Source organism: Lissotriton vulgaris, chromosome 10, assembly GCF_964263255.1.
Source record: "Lissotriton vulgaris chromosome 10, aLisVul1.2, whole genome shotgun sequence".
Classification (NCBI taxonomy): domain Eukaryota; kingdom Metazoa; phylum Chordata; class Amphibia; order Caudata; family Salamandridae; genus Lissotriton; species Lissotriton vulgaris.
In genome coordinates, this window is record NC_141698.1 from 94,261,875 (window position 1) to 94,277,983 (window position 16,109).

General features: G+C 42.5%; 1 protein-coding gene across 1 annotated transcript in view; it reads right to left on the reverse strand.

Annotated features, from left to right (window-relative positions):
• Window positions 1-16,109, reverse strand: part of PDPK1 (3-phosphoinositide dependent protein kinase 1) — a 288,661-nt gene that overhangs the window by 161,541 nt on the left and 111,011 nt on the right. Inside the window, exons 5-6 of the mRNA XM_086940588.1 lie at window positions 8,078-8,222; window positions 6,738-6,835 (exon numbers count right to left, since the gene is read on the reverse strand). Coding sequence (XP_086796714.1) covers window positions 6,738-6,835; window positions 8,078-8,222 — 243 coding nt within the window. The remainder of the gene's footprint in view (window positions 1-6,737; window positions 6,836-8,077; window positions 8,223-16,109) is intronic.

Sequence of the window (16,109 nt, forward strand, 5' to 3'; positions counted from 1 at the left end):
GGAAAATTGCTGATTGCAAATGACAGTATGCGATCCCTTCATGCTTTAATAATTTATTAAGAGTGCCAGTTTTTAAATATGTTTGGAGACACATTCCTGCCCCACCCTAATAACAATGTTGTTAATGAACGAAGAGGTAAGTCAGGTGTCATGTGTATCCTATATGTGGCTAAATTTGTATTATATATGGAGCAAAGGTTTAGTCTATTAAGTCAAGCAAAAGAGGTTTCTGAACAGCAGTCATGCTGAACTTGCGTATTTGAAGGTACTCTTATATGTGTGTAGCGGGAAGAGCATACCCATGGAAGAAGTGACCCCTGTGATGGACTGGTGGGTCTCTGACATGGCTGCCCCTCTCTCTTTCACTCCACATCAGGACAGCTGGCAACCCGACTCCAGGACAATCTGGCTGGACAACACCATCGGGGAAGGTGCAGGCTCCTTTAACTGGGAGAGTTGCAAGGACGAAAGCACACCCCTGACTGACGTCTACACTACCGGATTGGTGAAAAGCAAGGAAGTTGAAAGAGCGGCGAAGGACGTCACCGAGCAAGCACCAGAGGAGTACGAAGAGATCACTGCATGGCGGAGAGAACACTCGGAATACGGAGAAGAGCCGGTCAAAAGAGCGGAGGAGAAGGAGCCGGTCGGAAGAGCGGAGGCGGAAGAAGGAGAGGAGGCCCATCCGGAGGGAAAGTTGAAGCTAGGAGGCCACCGTTAACACGAGCCGCCCAGCCACACACCAGGGAGTGTGGCTCCACCACTGGAGTCAAGCTAGCCGGGCTGATGAGAGGTGTTACCTCGAAACCGGTCCGGTCCTCGGATGCTTGATTCCGTTCTGGGAAGGACATGGCTTTTGTAGTTCGGACTGGACTGTTCCCATGGGGCACAGGGTCAGAGCTGATTTGCATATCGCCATTGTCTAACCCAGGGTGGTGTGGAGTGCAAAATAACGATGGATTTGTGCCCAGATCTTTGGACTGGGTTGAGTGTGTGACATTGATCCACATTCGGTCCATCACCTGTTGTGTTTGCATATTCCACCAGGTACAGCAGCGCGTTACTGGTTGGTTTGGGAAGAGGGGAGGCACTGCGTAAACCCAGGAGCGCGTAACCTGCTATCCCACCATTATTCGTGCCCCCCCCTCTTGTGAATAGCCTGTTATCCTTCACAATCTCCTTTTAGTTATTTAGTTCAAGGAGCACTTGTCACTAATAGGTGCACGAATCACGGTGTCCCTGTCACACCCCGGTCTCCCCGATGGGTACAAGAGTATAAGGAGCCTTACCTAATACCGGTCCTAATTTTTTCCCACGCATGTACTTCGGTGGAGCAACCGAGGAAGAGCCAACAACGGAGGATCCGGAGAGAGAGCGAGAGCAGTCGACCCCATCCGAACCCAGGAGGAGGAGTCAACCCCGCCATATTAGCAAGAGAGCGACTTTCTCAAATGAAAAAGAAGACATTTATAAAAATAAAACCCTAGTCTCCGTGCCCTTCCTTCTCCCTAGTCACCCCCGCAACAATGCGATAATGAAGAAAATGGAGGCTCAGTGAATTAAAATATTTATCCAGGATCACATTCTGAAACCAGTTTATGTTTCTAGAGCATTACAATTAGGTCTAGTACATTATTTAAGTCACTAGATCTGCAGGTCTAGTAACATTTTTGTGATTTTTCCAGGCCTGGATACTCTACCTATTCAGTATAGAAGATGATGAGGAGTCCTGGAAATATCCGCCAAGCTTTGCTTCCTGGTGGGAGGCATCTTCAATGTAGGATCAACTGCAGTGCCCTCTGGATCAGGGGCCTCTATTGGGGTTACTGCCACTGAACAAACTATATTAGGATCCTTTGTAACTTTTAACATTTGCTTAAAAGCAGTCGGAAAGGAATTTGAGATGTAGGTCTGACAGCACGTAGGCCATCTACATCCTGCTCTCATAAAACATTTAATCTTGCCTAAGGCCAATTACTCATGACGTGAAATTCTCAAGTTGGTGAATGGTGCTCAACGATGAATGAGCGATGGAATTCTCTGCCTTCGGCGCTACTATGAGACTCTGAAGCAACCTAATTCTGTCCCTTTATGTTTTGTTGCCAACGCGGAGGAATTCATATATTCATATATTCTGTGTTTTCTACAATGGCTCCAAAGACACACACAAATGGCCTGATAAGGTGGGTTCAACAACATACATGTCTTGGGTAAACTCAGGCCCCCCAGGATTTGGCGAGTTACGAGGCAGACCTGCACTTTTACAAGACCTCATCGCTTGAGATTTCTCTTTCAGGGATGGCTATAGCTTCCATGACAGGCGACTTTTCCTCTCAACTCTCACTGGTAGCTCGGAGAGAAAAATATTCAACCATTGTTAACATAGATGCCAAAATAACATTACAAATTACAAATTTTGGGCGGAAGGTTGAAAGCTGTCATCTGACACCACTCAAACTCAATGCATGAAGGGGGAGTGTTGACAGGTTCTGATGGAAAACCCTCCACTGCTGCTGCGACATGATCCTCCCGAAAGGGCAGCCTGATTGAAGGACCGATGGACATGCTCAACAGCTCTGGATACCAGACTCTCAGAGCCCAGATCGGGGCCACAAGGATGATTTTGGCCTGGTCATTCCTGATCGTGAGTTCTCTGGGCAGGAGTGGTTTGGGCATTAAGGCGTACAGGAGGCCGAAGCTCCACCCAAGATGAAAGACGTCTCTGAGTGAGAGCAGCCTTAGAAACTCCCACATGTAGAACTAATGACATTGCATGTTCTCTGCAGTGGCAAACAGATCTAATTGAGGCTCTCCCCACTGCTGAAAGAGACCTTGCACAACCTCTAGTTTGAGACACCATTAGTGATCCACTAGGCAATATTGGCAAACATCATCCGCTCTGGCGTTCAGAAAGTCCGCCAGCTGTTGAATCACCATGAAAATGCCTTGACATTCCAGCCATGTCCAGAGGCACAGGGCCTCTTGACATAGGGTCTAAGACCACGCGCTGCCCAGTTTGTTGCAGTACCACATGGCAGTGGTGTTGTCCATGAACACTTGCATTAGCCTTCCCTTGATGGAGGGTAGAAAAGCTTTCAATGCCAACTGGACCACATGGAGCTCCAATAGGTTGATGTGGAGTCCAGATACTGGCAGAGACCAGAGTCCTCTGATCTCCATCACTTTCAGATGGCTAGCCCATTGCAGTAGTGATGCATCTGTCACTGCCATCAGACTGGTTGAGGGAAGGGAGAGGAGTCTGCCGCTGACCTAATCGCGGTCTGTCAGCCCCCACTGCAGAGCTTTTGCAGCGGCCTCAAAGTTCTGGACTATATTGGACAGAATCCCTTGATGCTGCACCCACTGGAACTTCCGGTCCCACTGCAGCAAACGGACATACGTCACAAGCAGGGTGCAGGAGGGCTGGAGGCCCAGCAGCCTCAGAGTCAGTCTCACCAAAACACAGAATAGAGGCTCAAATATCAGTATTATAGCCTGCATATTCTGGACCCGCTGCTCGAAAGGGTAAGCCCGCAACTGCGCTGTGTCCAGAACAGGTCTGATAAAAGGAAGTGTCTGAGAAGTAACCAGGTGTGACTTAGGCATGCTTACAGTGAACCCCAGTGAGTGCAGGAAGTCTGCTGTATTCTGGAGGGGGGAAGACGACAGCCTGGGGCGAGTTCGCCTTCAACAACCAGTTGTTGAGATAGGGGGAAGACTGGGACTTCTGAACTCCACAGATAAGCTGCAACCCAAGGGGCTCTGGCAATGCCAAAGGGGAGCAGGATAAACTGAAAGTGTTTGTGGCCTACCATGTACCGCTGGTAACATATGTGGACAGGCAGGATGGGAATGCAAGTGCTATGCTACCAACCAGTCTCCAGGGTCCAGAGCATACAAGACTTGAGCAAGTGTGAGCATTTGTAATTTCCCCTTTTTCATGAATAAATTGAGTGGTCCAAGGTCTAGGATAGGACAAAGAGCTCAGTCTTTTATGGGTACCAGAAAGTAGTGGGAATAACTAGCACACTACTGATGCCGGCACCCTCACTATGGCTCCCTTGGCCAAGAAAGTTGCACCTTCCTGGAGTAGTAAAGAGATGTGGTCCTCCATCAGCCTGACGCAAGTGTGCAGAATGGGTGGATCATTAGTCTCAAAGGGGGAAAGAGTTGCCCCTTTAGACAATCTGGAGAATCCAGCGGTCGGATGTTATCAACCAGTGATACATCTCACTGGATGTCCATGATGGTCGGAGGGCAAACTAAGGAGGCTTGGAGGCTGTGGCTGCCGGGGGATGGGTAGTAGACTGGAATGACCTCTTGCTTCCTGCCCCACGAGGGTTGAGGGTACCTCGGCACGCAGGGCCTAGAAAGCCTGTGGGGAGGGGTGTCATTAGAGATGCACCTGGAAGACCCTTCGGTGTCCACAAAAGGAGTGAAAGGTTGACTGGGGCTGGCCAGGGGCCACGGAAAGGCCCAAGGACCTGGCTGTAGCCCTTCTGCTTTTAAAGTGCTCCAGCGCCAAGTCCTCCTTGTCTCCTAATAGACAGGAACTATTAAAGGGAATGTCCATAGGCGAGGCATGGACATCCTCGAAAAAGCCATTGGTTCTCAACCAGGCATGGCGCCCAAGGGCCACTGACAAAACCGCTCTACCTAGTGAGTTGGTCTTATTCAGCCAACAGCTTATAGAAAACTTATTTCCATTCCTCCTGTCAGCAATACCTTGTGAGACCATGGCTCGGGCCTTCTCCGAGACCATAGGCTGCACCTGTACAACAGAATCCCAGAGCGAATGGGAGTATCGGCCCAAAAGGCAAGGGGCGTTCCCCAACCGCAGTGCTAGGCTGGTGGAAGAAGAAATCTTGTTTCCCAAGGTATCCAGCCTCTTGGATTTCCTGTCCAGTGCAGCAGTGGAGTCCAGTGGTCCCTCCCAATCATCCCAAAGTCTTAGTCTATAGGAATAGGTCACAGGCTCCAGCCTTGAAGGAATGCCTGCATTCGGCGTCGGAGTCTGTCGGACAATGTCAATCTGGTTCTGTGTCGGAGTCGGAATGAGTATGGGGACGACAGCACCAGCAACGTTGGCAATGGAGCTTGCTTCCCCAGCCTCTCTCATCCACCCAAAATTGTCTAATTGCTACCCCAGCCCCTCCTACCACCCTCCATTACCAGCTTGATGCCCCAAGCCTCTCTACTCGCCCTCCATTGTCAGATTACTGCCCCATCCCCTCCCATCCTCCCTATGTTTAAATCTTCCTTCCCTAGTCTTTCCTGCTCATCCTCTGATATTTGTTTCCCTCCCCAGCCCCCCAACACCCACCCTCTGTTGTGTGTGCTTACTCGCGGTCTCTTGATTCTCCTCTCCTCCTGCATCCTTCTCTACCACCCTCCCTTCCTCTGTGTTGCTTCGTAAACTGCCCACTTCCTTGTTTGTTTTTTTAGAAAAAAATGCATTAGTGATTGCTGCGTCACAGAACTTTTAAAAAAGGTATGACTAAAAATCATTGTCAAAGCCAATAACTCTCCTAGGCGAGACCTATTGGCTTTGCCAATGCTAGTTTTTTATTGTAAGCAGGTCATTCACGTTTATGAGGCAGCTCATTTTATTTTTTCTACTTTTAACATTTTACTGTTTTTTACATGTGCTTGTTGAGTTTTCATGAATGTTACATTCTGGATGGTAAGTGGGCGATTGCAAGAACGAGTCACTGGGTGGATGAGTGACCGAGTGCATTCACGATGCCTTACGGTGTGCCTAAACTCATGAATTCGAGAAATGTCACTAAATTATTAGCCACACCTATTGGCACAGACAGCACTTGCTAATCCTATGAAATAGTCTTGCACGTTTATTATAACAAGTCATTTAAAAGATAGTGTAGTCTGCTAGAATTAGTAAGCTAAAAGTGCAACAAAAAAAATTGTGGGTTCCACAACAACCAAAATGTTAGCACTAAAATGTTATTTTTGTATATTTCTAGATTTGCTAATATGTATTAAGGAAAGCTCTAGCTGCAGACATGGAGTCTGCCGTCTTGTATCTGATCACTATGAATGGACATTAACACCTTCGATGCTGATGACTAGCTCAGCTCGTCATCAGCCACGGTGGTCGTGTGCGGATGACGAGCTGAGCTCGTCATCTAACGCGGCTTTTAGAAAAAAGCAGCGTAGCGGAAAAATAACCGCCGCAGCGATGCGGTTAAGTATTTCAGCAGTTCAGGTGCTGTAACCGGTATGACAGAATGTGTACAGCTTGAATCTGGAGGGCTTTGGCACAGGTTCCCATGCTGGGCTGAATAACGAAAGAGACCACCAAAAGAGTAAAAAATAGGTGAGGCCACAAGGCTCTTGGGAAACCGGGCATGGGTGCATTATGAATTTTTATGGTCGCACTGTACCGGATCTGCACAACCTGGAAAAACTGTTTCTAGTCACTTCTTTGGGCAGCAGGGTACACCCTGGTTGATAATTGGAGAAAACAACAATGTACTAGTACATGAAAGCATGTGCATTAAGGCATAACAGATATGTGCGCTATTTGTCCCTGAAAAACACACAAAGTAAATAATATAGTAATAGGATACCCAATAAAGCAGACCCAGAATTACATACTAGTCAGTGGTGTTCAATTCATCAGTGATCTAACAGGTTTATAAAATCACCAGGCATAATATGCACGTTTTGCAATTACTGTCACTTTTCTAACAATATTGTTCAAATTAAAATCGCACCTTGTTTGCCATCTGGAGATAATATTTTTGCTGTTCCAAAGTCTGTTATTTGAATATGCATGTCTTCATTAAGCAAAATATTTTCTGGTTTAAGATCCCTAGAAAGAGGCATTTATAATTAAAATATTGTATATCACTGCCTTGCAGATAGCACACTAAGCTAAACAATCCCCCAAACGTTTTCATCTTATACATCCAACATCGGATTTAAAACAGCAACCTGCATGCATTATAGTTTAGAGAACATAAGAAGTGCAAAATGAAATATTTAGCTAAACAAAAAATCTACACATTTCCACTTAACAAAGGCTCCCCATTCTCCAATACATTGCTCCATAAAAGAACTGAGGAAAACAAAACTGATGGGTGGAATGTTTGAATGAACCTCAAACATAGCTAATTTACAGAGGCTGCATCCAAGTGCATTGCATCATTTTTTTTGCCCACTATGACACCTCAGATAGGAAAAAGCCAAAAGCAAATCAGCCATGGTCGTGCTCCAATATGAACAGTCCAGCCCTAACGTCTAGGCTGGGTCCATTGTGAACAGGAACACACGCAACAGCAGCCCCGTTTCGGCCTAGTTAAGATGCACATAAGGTGTCATACTGAGGAAAATAAAACAATAGGTGAAATGCTTGAATTAAGCATTCAGAATGTCATTTAAGCATCCCATCCATCACTTTATTTGTTGCTGTAGATGCCCATAGTGCAACGGTATGCCCAGGTGGGTCCAATGCTTATAGTGCCCCAGGACTTCAGCAACACCTCGTTATCTGGGTCTAAATAGGCCTAGAACAGTGTGAGGTTGCTTGTGTGTCTGCCTGGGGAGGCCTAGCTTGGAAGTTCTGACTGGACTGTTCCTACTAGGCCAGAACCAAAGGCCATCCCATAACATGTAATAGTTCTAAAAAATAATAATAATAAACAAATACAAAAATCATATTTATTAACTCATTTATATTTGCAACCAAAAATAGCAATAGCAGCTTTACAAAGTTTAGATTGAACATAGTAGTTAAATTTCCTGACAATGTAATAATATGGAGGGTGTGTACTTTGCCAAACTGTGGTAAGTAGACAGACAGCTTGGTAATACTGTTTTCCAAAGTTCCGTTATTCAAATTGCATCCCATGGTGTTACAAGTGGAGGATACAAGTGACAGAGAAGTAAAAACCATATCACTTAAACCACAAAAGAAATTCAAGATCGCCGAGTGCGAGTGAACGCATAAGAAGCATTAAATGCAATCTTAAACTTTGCTATCATTATTTTACAACCGCTGAATTAAGATTTGTAAATATAAACAGTGAATGTGGATTCGGCTTCCAACAAGTACCTGTGAATAATGCCCTTTCCATGAAGGTATTCCAAAGCGCACACAATTTCAGCTGCATAAAACCGGGTACAGGTCTCATCAAATGACCCAATCTTCCGAATGTATTTCAAGAGCTCACCATTTTTGGCATAACTAAGACCAAAATCTGAGAATGCAGTTAAGAGGTGCCATAACTAGCAATGTGCAGAATTTCAGAAAAGCTCATGTTGAGCTGTGTGTGCATGAACATTAGAATATTCTCTTTTCTTCTATCTTAAGATACATCCATAACAACTACCTTCAAACAAATACATTTTTCTTGAGATAGCTTACATGTTCTATAATGGGTTATCCAAGTAAAATCGGTTTTTTAGATCATATTTAGACTCAGACTTAGTTTAATCCAAAAAGCATGCAGTTCTTTGAAGAACAGTTTTAGAAGGCGTTAAGGTATTAGTCACAAAATGATTTGCTTCTGCAGACATAATACATCCCTTAAACAGCCTCAAATTTCACTTCACTGTAGTCTTGACAACTTGAACACAGGTTAATATTCTATCAGATTAGATTTGCTACTAAAAAATCCTTCATAAGTATAACAAATGAAATGACATCAACGGCAGGCGTCAGAAACAGAGATCACCACATTTAGGTTGCAGTAAAAGCCAGCATTCATGGTCATGTTGCTGTTAATTTAACTTAAGGTCAATTGTTTTAAAGCGATAACATTTGACATGTCTGCCAAAATTACGCATTTCAGTTCTGCTGGGTTCTTTGTAAACTACATATTAAAAATGGCACTGTAAATTTATTAGATGGTACACCACTACAGTGTCTAAGCAGGAGATTCATAGCTAGTACATGAAAAGCCTTCTTATAATTTCAACCCACAAATCGTTAACATCATCTTCCCATAGCAGCTGCTTTTGATCATTATACTTCTAATAAAGATCTAGAATGTACACATGGCTCACTGAATGTGCCTGCACTAAGAGATATGCTGCTGGAGAAGACAGCTTTAGAATCATTCACTTTCCTATGGAGAAGGCTGAACATGAAAATCGGTCTTATGTTTGCTGCTTACAGGAGTCTCAGGAAGCTATCCTTTGGATGTATGTGTTGCATATTTAAATTGTCCGGAGTCCTAACAGCAACTCATGTAGATGGTCTCTCTCTAGGCAAGTGAGCACAAATCTATTAATTTCAAACAGCTTCATGCACCTCTAAAAAATCTACTCGGGTACATTTAAATGGAAGAATAAAAACAAACTTTAATGTCGACCAAAATGTCACTATTTTAAAACTAAGGCGGTATTCAGCGGCAGAAAGGATGTGTAGCTTGAAATTAACATATGTGCAAAAGGGATGCTGGACCTAGTTTGCGATTTTTCTTCTGTATTTTGAAACATTTTAAAAATAGATTATGTCATAAATAACGAAAAACCCATACTTCTCACATTACTTTAACCCCTTGGCTGCTGTCGTCGGCCAACGGTCGTCACGTGACCTACCTTGGTAGTGCTGCGAACGTCCGTTGGCCGACGGTGACCCACCCGTTTTTCGAACGTTCAGCACGGGAGCTGAACGTTTGACGCAGGCAAGGTGTTAAACCTGCTGGTTTCACATCTGCATCCACATCTCAATGCTCATTGTATTCAGCCTGCTTCATAAGAAAGCCTTTAAATTCAACTTGCCTATTCCAGCAAAATGGGGCGAGGAGGCCCTTGCTTTGTATTGAATACAGTATGTTAGCTCTCTAGTTATTCATTTTGAGAACTTCGAGGTGAAGCTGCAATCCAGCACTTTGTAGGTAACAGAAAAACTGATGTACGTTTTGCTCAGCGTGCCAGACGTTTTCCCGGACGAGAATGAAAATCCATTTTTTCTCTTATGGAACTCAACTTTACCACAGACTGCTCAGCTAGAGCATTCCCTGGTCATTGAATCTGCACAAGTAGAATGTTTAATTCAAGTTGCAGCTCCATAAATGTTGTACTGCCAATGCTGCATAAATTCCTCATTCCACCGAACACAAATTTTCAGTACACAAGAAGAAAAAGCAGTTTACACAAAAATGTTATGTCCTTAAAAGAGGACATGGAACTAAACACCCTACAAGACCAAGCAACACAGTTGCTAAGTGCATGGCCAACTTGCAGGGAAGTGGGTTGTGATTATAATGATAAAAGATGGGAAAACCCCTCGGCCGATTTTTTTTACCCTTTAGGCAGTTGGAGTAATATCCCACTTTTTTTTCCGAAGTGGGGCCGCTTCTAGTACGCCATGAAGGTGGAGCTTTGAGACCTCACACAGACGTTTCAGAGGCTCCTGAAACTTGTGGAACCATCTCCGACATGTAAGACACTATATCAGCCCTTTTCCTAGCCCAGACAGTGACATTTTTCCTCCGTCCCCAAGATTTAGGATAGTGGCCATTTTGTTGCAGTTAGTTACACCAATTTCAGACAGGTTTAAATCAATACTTTTTCAATCACAACTGTAAAACCTTGAATACTAGGTTTCCAGGCCCAACTGGTGAGCCTTTGAGTCCAGCATGCATCACTGGGACAGTTTTTAGATAGAGGCCCTTGACATTTTGGTGCTGCTAAGGAATACACTTAGGGTCTTAGCCCAACTAGTACACTAAGAGTTCCCCATGTTGAACTGTGATGTTAAGATCAGTTTGGACCTTTACGTAGACTTCCATTGTCGTCTGTCTCAAGCCCATTTAATTGAACACATCCAGTTGGACAGATTTTATGAAATGCCCATACCACAAAACAGGACTACTGGCACAGGAAAAACCCTCTTTCATTTTTTGGGTGGTTGGTTTTGGGACACTTTGCTAGTATTACAGGGTTATTAGTGTGCTAGACTCAAACCTGCTAAGTTCACCGACCATGCATTTGTGACCACCATGAGCATGGGGCTATCAATGTACAAGCCAGCATGAAACACAGCAGGAGGTTTGCCTGGTACCTCTGCTCCACTAACTCACTGTAGTGATGTTACTGGACAAGGAAGACCAGTGCTCTGTTAGCCAGAATAGCACTCTCTCTCAACAAGAAAGATTTCTGCTCAAACCTGAGAAGAACAGTTATTTTCCTTTGTTCCAACTGGAGTGACGTTATCCCGCTCATTCAGAAACTCAGATACTGACTATGCTCTTCCTTGATGGGAATGTGAAAATATGAATCTTGCTCGCTGATTAAAACGACCTGATGATCCCGCTGCATGGCACCCAGGATTTGAGCCTGCCACACCATGTGAAAGGTGCAGAAGCTCTCCATTTCAAAATCAGCCTAACCCACCAGGTTGTCACAGGAACAATGTAGTAAAACAGAGTACCTGAGGTGTTCAGGAACCAACAATCTGGCACCTGTAAGATATTTGTTAATCTTTTGCAATATGCCAAGACAGATATTTTGATATTTTCACCTAGAGGTTGTTGAGAATTAATAAATACAAAGTGCATATCCTTCTTTTATTGCCTCAAAACCAACCAATCTTGGGTGGCCAAAAGGCCAAAGACTCTTCATGGTGGAAAGAAACAAGTCTTCTTTCTACTACAGTTGCATGTGCCGTAAGGGATGTGGAGATTGTCAGCCCCTTAATTGTTTCGCCTGACCTCTTAGTTGCCGTGGATTTCAATTGGATCGTAATCTACGTTTCTTGTAAGTAGAGAATTAATCCTGTTTGCGCACTATCGGTCTTTAAAAGCTTTAAAAGGTCCGGAGAGTGGACTTATCAGCCCCCAGCTTTAAGAATTAGAGGAGATGGCACATTCAGCTCTCTAGTTAACTTTTCTTTTACAATTCTTTTACAATTCACAGGTAGGTGAAAAACACAAACTTCTCTGTCAAATGATAAATCCATTCCTTTGTAAAAAAAAAAAGATATGCATAAAACAGCATGACTTCAGATCTAGAAATCTAGTCAGGAGCATATGAAATTAATCTATCAAATATTTGCATGTCTTGTACTGCTTAAAGTAAACCTGCCCACCTTTCCTTTTTAAAAACAAAGCCAGCAGCTGTGGGAAGAAGAAAATCCACACCTTTAAAAAGCACCCCAGCTCTGAAACTTTCACAAGGATACTTCTTTTGTACGAGGCATTTCCTTCTGGAAAGGAGTTATATCATGGCTGATATCAATTCTAATCTCGATTGTCCGTGGATTGTGCCTTTGTGTTGAGTCTAGAGAAACGCTGAGGAGCAGGTAATTTTTTTTGCAAATGGCAGCTCACTGGGCAAGGACACACCCTATACGGCTGTTAAATTTGATAAAATATCTACTTATATAAGGAACGAAATCTACTTGTCTACTTGAGCTAGGAATGCTCAGGTTTTGCCAACAATTACTATACAGAACTCTGAACACACCAGACTTATTTTTACATTAAGCCTTTGAATAGTCACAGGTTCCGTTTATGAATTGGCTCTATTTGGCAATCTTGGGTTCTGAACATGCTAGCAGTTTTGCTATGTTTGAATTTTGATTACACCCAAGTTCAGTATATATAATTGTTCTAATTGTAGCATTATTTTATTAATTACTTGAGTTTCTGAGGAAGAATCTTGTGACTTGCTCTGGTAAATGCATTTTTTAACATTAACCAGATTTCACAATAGTCTACTGTAAATCAACTAAGATGATATTTGAGCTCCAGTGCCTACACTGCCAACTAAGGACCAATGAGACCATTGACAGTCTGACCTTCTGCACTTAACCACACTATGTAATCCTTGGGCAAACCATTTAATTTTACTGTGCTTCAGTTACATTTTTTAAAACAGTTTTGAGCACATTCCAAATATAATCATCTGGTTTACATTTCACAACTAGATAAACTCATCAAGATGTTGTAGAATCAAAAAGTTATGGTCCAGTTTCTCATAGATATCAATGCATGCAAGTTTGGCTTACATGTGCATAAGTTGGCTTTGAACTCACACAAGCACTGTCTCCCATGGATATTTTCATAGAGGAAAAAAAACACTTACACTGACTGGAAGTAAACAGCAAGTGATAATTCTAGGGCTTGAATGCTCTATAAGTTTGACACATATCAACTTACATGTTTAAAGGTATTCACCCAATCCAACTCATTCCTACTCTGAAACAAAGTCAGAAATGTACTCCCAACAAGGGAAGGAGTTCAAACAAATAAATACATTTAAAAAAATAATGTTTCCGGCCAGGAGAGGATTTTCCCTTCAATAAAAAGGCGGTAGTGTAGGAAAAGGAGTTTTCCTATGGGAGAAAATAAAATAAAAGTTTTAAAAAGTGACCTGTACTTGCTGGGTAGATTTTTTCATGACAAATATACACTTCTATATTTGCAGGCATGAACATGGAATTTACAAAGGTCTGCAAGGACAAGAAGTCTGGATTCCTGAAAGTCAAATATGTCCCAATGCAAAGTCATAGAACTGCTAAGCACTTTTGTGACTTGCTTCAAGTGTGAGGTCTCTGATTAGTTTTTTTATGTTTTACCTATAATGTTGCCCTAATGGTTTCACACGGATTCCAAAGTAACAGTTTTGTTTTTTTAAACAATGTGGTGCAAACGCTTTAATAAATGATGCCTTAAAAAAGCTATTTAGAGTTGCTCTTTTAAATTGTTTAATAGCATCTCAAACTATTTCCATTTGCCAATTGTTTTCTTTTTTCAAATTGCATCTATTTTTTGGGTAGAATTTGTTTTGAAAATAAATATCAATCTTGCTTTGATTCTTTAGGATGTTTACAAATCTGCATAATATATGCATAAAGTGCACTATCACCCATGATGGTACCTTGACACTGAGCAGGTGTAAGCCTAGCCAAACTTCGGACCTAGTGAAAGTACTCGAAAAGCCATATCTTCAGCTGAATTCAAGAAATGACCAGGAGGCTCTTATGTGTAGCTGCAGGTCGTTCCCCGCGTTTGGAGTGATGTAGAAGGCTCAACCACTTGATCTAGTTTTCTGCATGCGTGAGATGTGTGCAACTAGGAGTCTGGACGACCAGAGGTGTCTTGAAGGTTTGTGAAAGCAGATATAATTATTGAGGTATGCCAGGTCAGAGTTATGTAGTGCCCTGAAAATGAGTGCCATAAAGGAGCATTTAGACTAAATTACATGGAGCCACACATTTTTACGTTTTAGCTTTTAATGCATCGGTCCAACCACAATTTTTAAATGCCGTTGAGGTTTTATTCATGGGGGGGTAAATCAGATTGGCACCCTCAATGTGTAAAGCAGCTTCTTGCCCTCCCATCATCAACTATGTTACAGGCTGTGCAAGTAGAATGTCATCTCACTGCCTGGAACTATCAGGGAATGCAAGCAACATTGAATTTCTGGAAAAAATTGAATGGAGAAGGCCTCCCCAAAAAGCATATCTTTGTAAGAAAGAAATAGAGACCAGCGATCTTATTTGGGCAGTTCAAGCAAGGAATAAACTAGATAAGTTATGTGTTAAACTTACTCTAGAGCAAGACCATTGGAAATCAGGGCAGCAGATCCCCAAGTGGCAGTTACGGGCCATTATTAACGCAAAGTCACGAGAAGATTTATGTTATTTGAAGAGCAAATCTTCAGCCCGGTTTTTGATAAATGGATGGGTTAATGATGACATTTTCCCCTATATAGAAGCTATGCCTAGCCCAAAGATCAGAAATACAATACTGAAATTTAGAGTCAGTCTGAATGCAAGTATTATTAATGGGAAGATAAAATCACTTATGTCGAACGACCAAGGCCTGTGCTCTTGTGGCCTACAAGTAAAATGCAGTAGCGAACATATCTTGCTTGACTGTTTATGTTTTTTAGAAGAACGGAAAAAAAATGTAAAACCTATTTTTATTGTATACTAGCAGCCCGTCCCAACGTTGTCCGGGTATGAATTGCTGCCGGCCAGTAGTATATTGTTTTGTAGGATTTCGTTTTGATAACATTACTGATCTGTGACAGGCCTGTGAAACGCTCCGATTCACAGTGCACTGCTGATGCACTTAAGAGTGCGTATTTAGTAGTGTGTGAACTCGAGTTTCCCTACTTTATTTTTCCTTGCAATATTATATAGCGCGAACACGACAACATGGCATGAGCATAAATTACATTACAGAAGAACACATTCATTTGTGGTAGGCACAGGGAGACAAAGCGATTTGCCTGGAATCACAGGATGTTGAGCTGATGCAGAGATTCGAACGTAGCTCCCCAGCTCTAAAGTTCGCAATTCTAGAACTTGTGACGGGAGGTGTGTCTAAAAGTGTATGTCGGTGCTGGCCATCAATGAGAGAGACCTGTGCATTTTTCAAATGGGTGGTGAAAAAATATGAGTATGTTGTTGGAGATGTAGGCCGCCGTTCCACCAATGTACTTACCGGGGTAGGGTAACACCCATTTTTCCGCAACTTTTTCGCATACCATCACTCCGCATACTTTCATTACGAAAGTACCATGACTCCGCAATGCCATTATAACGCATGGCATTACATTTTATATGCTTTTACCACGCATACATTTACAACGAAAGTCGTTGTAAATGCATGAATGGTAAAAGCATGTTTTTTTTTAAATGTTTGGATAAGGTCAAGTCAAGTCAAAGATCTTTATTAGGATTTAGATAACATCCATAAAAGTACATAAAATCACAACAATCATCCAAAACACATAATACCACAATCTTTTTGTTTAAAAAGAACTAATAAAATCACATAATTCATCATCATGTATGTTTACAAATAACTGCATGGATAAAAATATCAGTAAATTTTAGGGCACACGATGAAATACACAACAATTAAGGACAGTTCAAAAATTAATGTCTATAATATGTGCAAAGGGCAGCTACTTGTGCAAAATGAGCAATGTGCAAACTAAGCAAATGGAGTGAAAAACGAAAGTCGTTGTAAATGCATGAATGGTAAAAGCATGTTTTTTTTAACGTTTGGATAAGTTAAGTATGGGTATAGGGGTATATGTTTTGGGGTACTGAGGTATATGTTTTGGGGTGTTTGGGTATTTTAAGGGTTCAGATATAGTTTTGCGTTATGGGGTACAGG